At 40.7% G+C, this 10000-nt stretch overlaps 1 protein-coding gene across 3 annotated transcripts in view; it reads left to right on the forward strand.

The window, feature by feature from the left end:
- stac (SH3 and cysteine rich domain) overlaps positions 1-10000 on the forward strand; it is a 68417-nt gene that overhangs the window by 45346 nt on the left and 13071 nt on the right. For all 3 annotated transcript variants that reach the window (XM_046855944.1, XM_046855946.1, XM_046855945.1), the window contains 2 exons: positions 4061-4139; positions 4986-5053. In XM_046855944.1, coding sequence (XP_046711900.1) covers positions 4061-4139; positions 4986-5053 — 147 coding nt within the window. The remainder of the gene's footprint in view (positions 1-4060; positions 4140-4985; positions 5054-10000) is intronic.

Genomic DNA, 10000 nt, shown 5'->3' on the forward strand with positions numbered 1-10000 from the left:
CTATCTATCTATCTATCTATCTATCTATCTATCTATCTATCTATCTATCTATCTATCTATCTATCTATCTATCTATGTGGATGGATGGATAGATTGGTTAGTTGGGTGGGTAAATAGATGGATAGACTGAATGAATAGTTAGATGTATAGATAAATAGATGAGTGGGTATATGGATAGATGGTCAGATGGGTTGGTAAAGGACAGATGGATGGATGGATGGATGGATGGATGGATGGATGGATGGATGGATGGATGGATGGATATTAAGATGAGTAAATAAATGGATGGATGGATGGATGGATGGATGGATGGATGGATGGATGGATAGATATTTAGATGTGTAGATAAGTAGATGGATGATCGATGGATAGATGTTTGGATGGATGGATGGATGAATGGATATGTAGATGTGTAGATAAATAGATGGATGGATGGATATTTAGATGTGTAGATAAATGGATAAATGGATGGATGGATGGATGGATGGATGGATGGATGGATGGATGGATGGATGGATATCTAGATGTGTAGATATATAGATGGATGGATGGATGGATGGATGGATGGATGGATGGATGGATGGATGGATAGATGGATATGTAGATGTGTAGATATATAGATGGATGGATATGTAGATGTGTAGATACATAGATAGATGGATGAATGGATGGATATTTAGATGTGTAGATAAATAGATGGATGAATGGATGGATATGTAGATGTGTAGATACATAGATAGATGGATGAATGGATGGATATTTAGATGTGTAGATAAATGGGTGGATGGATGGATATTTAGATGTGTAAATAAATAGATGGACGGATGGATGGATGGATGGAGGGATGGATGGATGGATGGATGTGTAGATAAATAGATGGATGAATGAATGGATGGATGGATATTTAGATGTGTAGATAAATAGATGGGTGGATGGATATTTAGATGTGTAAATAAATAGATGGATGGATGGATGGATGGATGGATGGATGGATGGATGGATGGATGGATGGATATGTAGATGTGTAGATAAATAGATGGATGAATGAATGGATGGATGGATATGTAGATGTGTAGATAAATAGATGGGTGGATGGATATTTAGATGTGTAAATAAATAGATGGATGGATGGATGGATGGATGGATGGATGGATGGATGGATGGATGGATGGATGGATGGATGGATGGATATGTAGATGTGTAGATAAATAGATGGATGGATAGATATTTAGATGTGTAGATAAACGGGTGGATGGTCAGCACAGATGGTAAAAGTACACACATCCTTCACTCAGTAGAAGTGCAGATACTAATGATTTAAAAGATTCTGGTAAAAGTTGAAGTTCTGCTTTTTCACTCAAGTTAAAGTAAAGAAGTTTGTGCTCTGACATGTACTTCAGTAAACAGTAGTGATTATTACTACCTGTTTTAGTGTCACGCTGTAACTGAACCTCACATCATATTAATATTAGGGCTGTCAATCAATTCAAATATTAAATCGTGATTAATTGCAACCTAATCACACATTTTTATCTGTTCTCAATGTACCTTTATTGAATACGTTTTAAATACTCTAATCAACATGGCCATTGACAAATATTGATTCTTTATGCAGAAGTATGTTTATAATTAATGAAACCAAACTCAACATAGAGCATGAAGACAAAATATTCTTTTAAATATAATTGTGTTTTAAATGACAAAAATCATCTGGACATCAAACGGAACCTTTGCTATGTTTCCACACGGACGGTTAATGAGGTGATACCGGAGAAACTGTACCTCGTCTAACTTTCATACAGATTAAATAATCAGAGAATATTTATATTCAATGTAAAAAACATTTGAAGATTTCTACTTATATCTTTATTATGTCTGTGAGGCAAATATTCACTGAGATTCAGGTTGTTTTTTGTTTATGTGTTTGTGAAGAGAGATGACAGACATGGCAAAGAGCGCCCCCTGTCTGTTTTCTTTATTTGACAAAAGCACAGTGTTTTGTTGTTATTATGAGTGTGTACAAATAAAAGCAGACTCTTTATGTTTGAATGATGTATCGCTCTTATCTGTACGATCAGGTTAGAGTTTTTTTTATATATATTTATATCTGAGTAAAGAAAGGACTGTAATTTCCTTCTAAGGAAAGGTTTTAATTTCCACAATATATTAATACAAAACGAATTTAAAATGTTGTTCTCTAATGAATGTATCCAGGCTAAACATCCACCATGTAGAACACAAGCAGAGAAAGAGATGATGATGATCAGGTGATCAGGAAAGTCTCTGTTCTCAGTCATGTTCTCATCACTGACTCCCTCTGTCTCATCCACGGTAACCCCAGACTTCTTACTGCTTTCTGTCCTGATCATTGTGAGCTTCAGAAACTAGTCTACGTCTGTGGTGTGTGAGAGGAAATGATGCACCAGTGGATTGAAAAAGCCGTACAATGACAACAAACAGGTTGATGGACTGAAAACGGCGAAATGAGCAGAAAAATATTGATCATGTCACCAAATAGATTAAAACTAAAGTAACGAGTCTGTTTTGATAATGTAAGAAGTAGAAAGTACAGATATTTGTGTAAAAATGTAATGAGTGAAAGTGAAAAATAAACAGTGATGTAAAATACTGATACCAGAAAAATCTACAATAACAAAGTATTTAAACTTCATTACTTTCCACCTCTGATAGTCAGATTGTTTAGATAACAGATAGATGGATGGAGGGATAATTGGATGCATGGACAGGGGGATGGATAGATGGATGTGTAGTTAAATGGCTGGCTGGATGGATGGATGGATGGATGGATGGAGCTAATATGGATAGATGGTTAAATAAACAGATGAATAAATGCTGATTAGTTTGTATCTCTCTACCTATTTATCTGAACGATTGATCTTTTCATCTCAGTCTAATGGACAGTGACTTTGCTTCATCCCTCGTTCCTGTAACAGCACGACACTGATTCTTTCTGACTTTAATCACATGATGGTGTTTTGCAGTAAACCATTTTACTTGCTCTCAGTATATACAGATTAACTTTGTTTGACTGTTTGGCCTTTACAGCCTTTTAGTTTTGTTGTTTTTTTTCGAAGAGAAACACCACACACACACACACACACACACACACACACACACACAATCTTAGCACATACACACTTAGGATACACACTCTCAGGATACACACACTTGAGATACACAATCTCATCAGCACAGACACACAGACCTGCCAGTTCAGTGATGCTCAGATAAAACCACTCGAAAGCAATTATTACCCATAAAGGTAAAGCGAATGTAAAGTGTGTGAGGGAGTGAGGGACTGACCAGACCACACACCACACACACACACACACACACACACACACACACACACATGCACACACATACACACAGGACTGGGCAAAGATACATCAAAATGAAAAATAGCAAATACCTTAAATGCCACCTTCTTTGATTTATCTGCATAATTTGTGTGTTCTGATCTCAACTATTCTGGGCAAAATACTGAGTAGGTGCATTCAGAGGTGAAGTCAACATGAACTTTTACAGTATTTTAAAACTGCAAAAGGACAAAAGTATTTGGATACAAAATGTGAAGCCAATTTTATCAAAGCTCTCCAATACAAATGACAAAATCTTATTTTATATTTAAAATACAAGTATCATAAGAACTGGCCACACCCACGCACGCAGACAGACAGACAGACAGACAGACAGACAGACAGACAGACAGACAGACAGCTAGATAGGTAGATAGATAGATAGATAGATAGATAGATAGATAGATAGATAGATAGATAGATAGATAGATAGATAGATAGATAGATAGATAGATAGATAGCGACCTTTGCTGTTCTGTTCATTTGTTCATTTCATATGTTTGGAAAATTCAGGTGTCCCAATACTTTTGTTTGAGAAATTTTAAGTTCCTCAGGGTGTGTGTGTGTGTGTGTCTGTGTGTGTTTGTTTGTTTGTATATATATGTGTGTGTGTGTGTGTGTGTGTGTGTGTGTGTGTGTGTGTGTGTGTGTGTTAACAAGTATGTTGTTATTGTTTTCAGTCCAGTGACCTTGCTCAGGTTCCTGAAGAAGCAGCCCACTGCAGTCATGCACAACTCATCAGGAAACACAGCGACGATGGTAAGAACGCAAACACCTCCAAACACACACATGAACACACACACACACACACACACACACACACACACACACACACTGTGATAGAAACAGATCCATAAACTCTAACCTGCCCAGGAGCCGGACCAGGATTAGATCACGGCTTCGTAAAAACACCGGTGAGACAGGAAGTCTGTAGCAGCCATGTCCTCTCTATTTTTACAAGAGCTTTCAGAATTCAGCACATAATGCAGGGTAAACGTGATCCTTTTGGAAAGATATTGTTTTTTCATGTAGAAATCGTTTACCTTTTACTTTTATTAGTTGGACCTTCGTATCAGAAGTTCAAGTATCAGTAGTGAAAAACTATAATTGTTTTTGTATTTTATGTTCAATCCTGATATACAATCACGTTGGGACGTGGGTCTGAAGAACCTAATTAGCCGACATAATTAAGACAACTAGATGATCCGCTAAACACCTCGAATCTTGCACACACGAACAAATGCCTCGATGTCTCCGTAAACCAGAAACAACCTCCGTATGATATCACAACGAAGGTACGAAGATCCGTCCAAGAAACATTTACATAAAGAAAATGATTTGAACCCATGCTAACGACTAGCTGCACATCAAATACTGTACAACTCAAGCGGCTCCTTTAAACACCTCAATAAACACTATCATAATCAAACACTTTAATGCACCAAAGGCTTCCTTCTGGTTCTCTGGTTTCCTCTTTTCTGGATTGTTGACTGATTGGTGACTCATAGTTTGGTTTTTTGGGTACATTTTTGTGCTTAATGTAAAACTAAATTTCATGTAAAAATGTAATCAACAAAATCAGTTTTTTTGCTTTGATCTCCACAGTCTTCACGTCTCTAGAGAACGGGACGGAAACCTTCCACATAGAAGAGAAGAAGCCCGAGGACCCGCAGGTGAGTTCTGTGTTGTTTTTTTTGCCAGCGGGTGAAAACAAGTAGTGTGTGTATGTGTGCAAGTTTGTATGTGGATGTGAAGCACTGTTGGGTGTTACTGTGAACACCAGCCTCTAGTTTCCAGAAGTAACAGGATCTCCTCAAAGAAGACAAAATTGTATAAGATCATTACCGATCACACGGTGCAACACGAATGCAATAAATGTCTGGATACGGATGCAGACAGGACTGTGATGACTCCTAGCAGGGGCAGAGCCTAGGGGGTGGCCACGGGTGGGTGAGGCCATCAAGGACCTAATCTCGGCGACCCCACTGATCACTCCGCATCGCGATCATGCATGTATGATAATGTTCGGATCGAGAAATATCTGCAACACTCACCGCTAAGCACTGATAGACATCGTGAGAGTTTCCAAAATTAGCATTTGTAAATAGTGGGAAACAGGAAGTGCGGCGCAACCTTAGTGCCTGGAGTTTTAGCAAAAAAATCACATCTCCGGGCACCAACAATACTTAAAAACAATTCTTTACAGGTTAGATGAGTGTCAGGTTTGTTAACATAATGATATTTTCTCTGCCACCCCAGAGTAACTGCTGGCCCCTGCCTGGCCACCCCTATGAAAAATGACTTCTATGAATCCTAGGTTATTAAGCAATTTAATGTATGAGAATAAATAGTCGTAGTGTCGAACATCATCAGCTTGGGCTAGTGTTAAACATATAAAGCGAGACGATTGGTGCTTTTGGCGATTGAGGTTTTTACATTCACTGAAAAAAAGAGGAGGCGGTGGAGGAGGAGAATATGGACCTGGTCATGTTTAGGGAAAAGAGGACGACTTGGGATAGCAGTTTTGACACCACGGGGGAGATCTGGCGCAAATCGCAGAAGGCGCTTGACACGCTTTCGAATAGAAGACTTCCAGGACACGTTCCAGAATGTTCTGCTGTGTTGTCGTGGAGGGGGACTATTTTAAAGGTGGTAGTGTGGAAACATAAATAAATAAAAGTAGTTTCTTCTTAACAGAGCGAGTCCCGAAACTTTTCGATACCACCTCGTATATTAAGTTCTGAGTTCTGTCTTTTTTATTGGGGACCCTAAGGGGTATTGGGGACCCTAAGGGGCTAAGGGTTTTCAGATCAGACAGGGGGGTGAATACTTATTGGAGCTTATCCATGGCATGTAATATCTATGATGCTGATATTCAGGTCCATTTATTAACACTACAGTGTATGAAAAAGGTCATGGGGTGTGAATACGTTTGCAAGGAAACGCAGATTTGCTGGAACCATGCTCTGGTGGCATTATTACAATGGACTTTTGCGCAAATCCGAAACAAACTGCGGACATTTGGACAGAGGGAGAGCACCGTGTGAGGAATCGAGCGAGTGGCTCTGTCCCAATCCCCACTCTAGAGAGCCATAAACAAGCAGTCGCCTGAAATCAGCTCCGCTTTTTACAGGCTCACAAATAACAGCCGATCCCTCAGGATGCCTGACTATACACGGCTTCCTTCACTGTCCTCTCTCTCTCTCTCTCTCTCTCTCTCTCTCTCTCTCTCTCTCTCTCTCTCTCTCTCTCTCTCTCTCTTTCTCTCTCTGTCTTTTTCTCTCTCCAGCTGATCTCTCGCTCTTCCCTGTTTTACGAGGGCACACAAATCCGTAGCACGTGTGGCCCTGTTTATAAAGCCACCATCCGAGGTTCAGCGAAGAAGAAAAAAAAACCTTTGGCACCGGTTCGGGTTATTTACAGCCGTGTGGAAACATTTCCATGGGAAACGACCGAGTGTTTCCATGACGTAGCTCCAGCACGCGGTGATTTAACAGATAAATAAACACGCGCTGCATGTTTTTAGCACCTTTGCCGCTCTGATTTGCGCCGATTTCATCAGGATTCATAAATCAGGTGAACTTCACAATTCTGTATTACACTCCAGGAGCTTTTTCCTCATTTTTCACCAAGTGTTTATATGTATAGAAATAAACTGGATTGCCAAAAGTATTGGGACACCTGACTTTTCCACTCATCTGGAGACACATTTGCCAGTTATCCTTATCCAGCACCACTTACCACTGAGCAAAGGTTAAGGGCCTTGCTCAAGGGCCCAGCATTGGGATATTGGTGGTGCTGGGATTTGAACTTGTGACCTTTTCATCCAGAATCCAATGCCTTCTCTACTACTAAGCAACCGCCACCCCACAGTGGTGTTCACGACGTCTTTAGATGAAGTAGCAGGATATTTTTTACCTTCATTCTAACTAGGAGATCCAAACCTGTTCCAGCATGACAATACCTCTGTTCACAAAGCCAGGTGCATGAAAATCTGCTTTACATGGTTTGAACAGGTAGATCTCCTGCTCTGGAGCTCCAAACCTGTTGGATGAATTAAAATGGCACCCCAGACCTTCTCACCTCACCTCCATCATTACCTGACTTTACTAACACCCTTATGGTTGAATGAATCTCCACAAAATCTAGGGGAACATCTTCCTAGAAGAGCAAAGCTAATTATAAGAGCAAATGGGGACTCGATGCGGAATGGGATGTTCAAAAAGAAACACGTACTGTAGCAAGTAATGGAGAGTGTGTTAGAGAAGTGAAGAAAAGAGTGCAGGCAGGGTGGAGTGGGTGGAGAAGAGTGATAGCAGGAGTGATTTGTGATAGAAGAGTATCTGTGAGAGTGAAAGGGAAAGTTTATAGGTCTGTGATGAGACCTGAGATGTTGTGTGGATTAGAGACAGTGGCATTGAGTAAAAGACAGGAGGTGGAGCTGGAGGTAGCAGAGCTGAAGATGTTGAGATGTTCATTGGGAGTGACGACGATGGACAGGATTAGAAATGAGTTTATTAGAGGGACAGCGCATGTAGGACGTTTTGGAGACAAGGTGAGGGAGATGGATTGAGATGGTTTGGACATGTGCAGAGGAGGGACATGGGGTATATCAGTAGAAGAATGCTGAGGATGGAGACACCAGGAAGGAGGAAAAGAGGAAGACCAAGGAGGAGGTTTATGGATGTGGTGAGGGAAGACATGCAGGTAGTTGGTGTGAAAGAGGCAGATGTAGAGGACAGGGGGGTATGGAGACGGATGATCCGCTGTGGCGCCCCCTAATGGGAGAAGCCGAAAGAAGAAGAAGAAGAAGACTGTAGCAATCTAACGGTGTCTGCAAACTTTTGACAATAGAGTGTATGTATTTATGAAAGCCTTTTCACTGACACGCAGAGAGATATTTTGGCTTGAGTGCATCTTGGCTTGTGTATCTAAGCTCTGGTTGGCTCCAGAACAATAAAAGAGACGTGTTTTTACGTCAATTGCAGAGAAGAATTCAATTGTAGTGACGAGAAAACTGGCGTTCCTGAAGTTTTCTGGAGTTCCTGAAGTTTTCTGGAGTTCCTGGTTCTCGGAGTTCCTGGTGTCAGCTGACCTGTTTACTGTTTACGTCTCCTGGCTCTTGCTTTGTCTTTGTTTGCTTGAGCTTGAGAAATAAAAACTGTGTATGTCTTTTCTTTGTTTAAATGTACCATGTTGTACGTGAAGACTCGAGGCAGCGTGTGACGGCGTGCGACGGCGTGTCGTGATTGTGTGATGATGAGCAGCGCAGCGTTGCAGTGCAGGGCTATGTGCTTGCGTCAGCCTTCATAAACAAACCTGAGGAAAAAGGCAGCACATTGTTTCATCTGCTGTAGTGAGAAGAGATTCACAGCATCTGACACACACACACACACACACACACACACACACACACACACACACACACACACACACAGCATCAGCACACACACAGCATCAACACACACAGCATCAACACACACAGCATCTGACACCCACAGCTGTTCTACTGGAGCATTAACACAGAACAGCACCCACACACACACACACACACAAACACACGATCACACACATACACCCACATATACACACATATACACACATATACAGACACACACATCAGATTGTGTGCTCATGCTGGGTAATAAAACAAAAAGCAGATATGATTTGTGTTTGTGTGTGTGTGTGTGTGTGTGTGTGTGTGTGTGTGTGTGTGTGTGTGTGTGGGTGCGTGTGGGTGCATGCAAGAGTTTCCACATTTTGTTGTGTATGGCAAAACACGCACACACACACACACACACACACACACACACACACACACACACACACACACAAAATTGAATGCATTTAATTGGATTAACACACGCCACCAAATTCTCATGAGTCTCAGAGAACACAGAAAACAGCAGCAGTTATTTAACATGCAACTGTTCCATAAAAAATAAATTGTCTCAAAATATTTCAAATAAAAATACATTTACCAGAAATATAACGAGTTTCTGTAATTAATGAGCATTGCATCAGTATTGCAAAAAACTTTAAAACCAAGATCTTCCTGTGCTCCGTGTTCAAGCTGTGGTTTAGCCCATCACATGATCACGCCACAAAGTTTGAAGAAAAAATTTTTTTTTTGACTTTATTCCAAGGATCTGGAATGAGTTTGTGTTTATAGCTAATAACTGCATTTGTAAGCAACTAGTTATTAGCTCAGTGGTTAAAGCTCTGGGTTATTGATTGGGTGTTCGAGCCCTGATATTGCCAAGCTGCCACTCTTGGGGCCCCTGAGCAAGGCCCTTACCCTTCAGTGCTCCAGGGGTGCTGTATCATGGCTGAACCTGCGCTCTGACCACAGCTTCCTAACATTACTGGGACACTTATTTATCTCATTCATACATCTGAGCAGCTATGTTGGTTAAGAACTAGATCAGGGGCCCAGGAGTGGCAGCCTGGTTGAGGCTGGGATTTGAACTCACAACCTTCAGAAAGTCCAATTCCTTAAAAACTAGGGTTCCACCTCCCTATATACAAAAGAAGAATTTTACTGTTCAGTAATGTGACAAGTTTAAAGCACCTTTTTTTTTTTTTGTTGCTTTGATTGATTTGGTCGCCATTACAATCTA

Source organism: Silurus meridionalis, chromosome 8 (assembly GCF_014805685.1).
Source record: "Silurus meridionalis isolate SWU-2019-XX chromosome 8, ASM1480568v1, whole genome shotgun sequence".
Taxonomy (NCBI): domain Eukaryota; kingdom Metazoa; phylum Chordata; class Actinopteri; order Siluriformes; family Siluridae; genus Silurus; species Silurus meridionalis.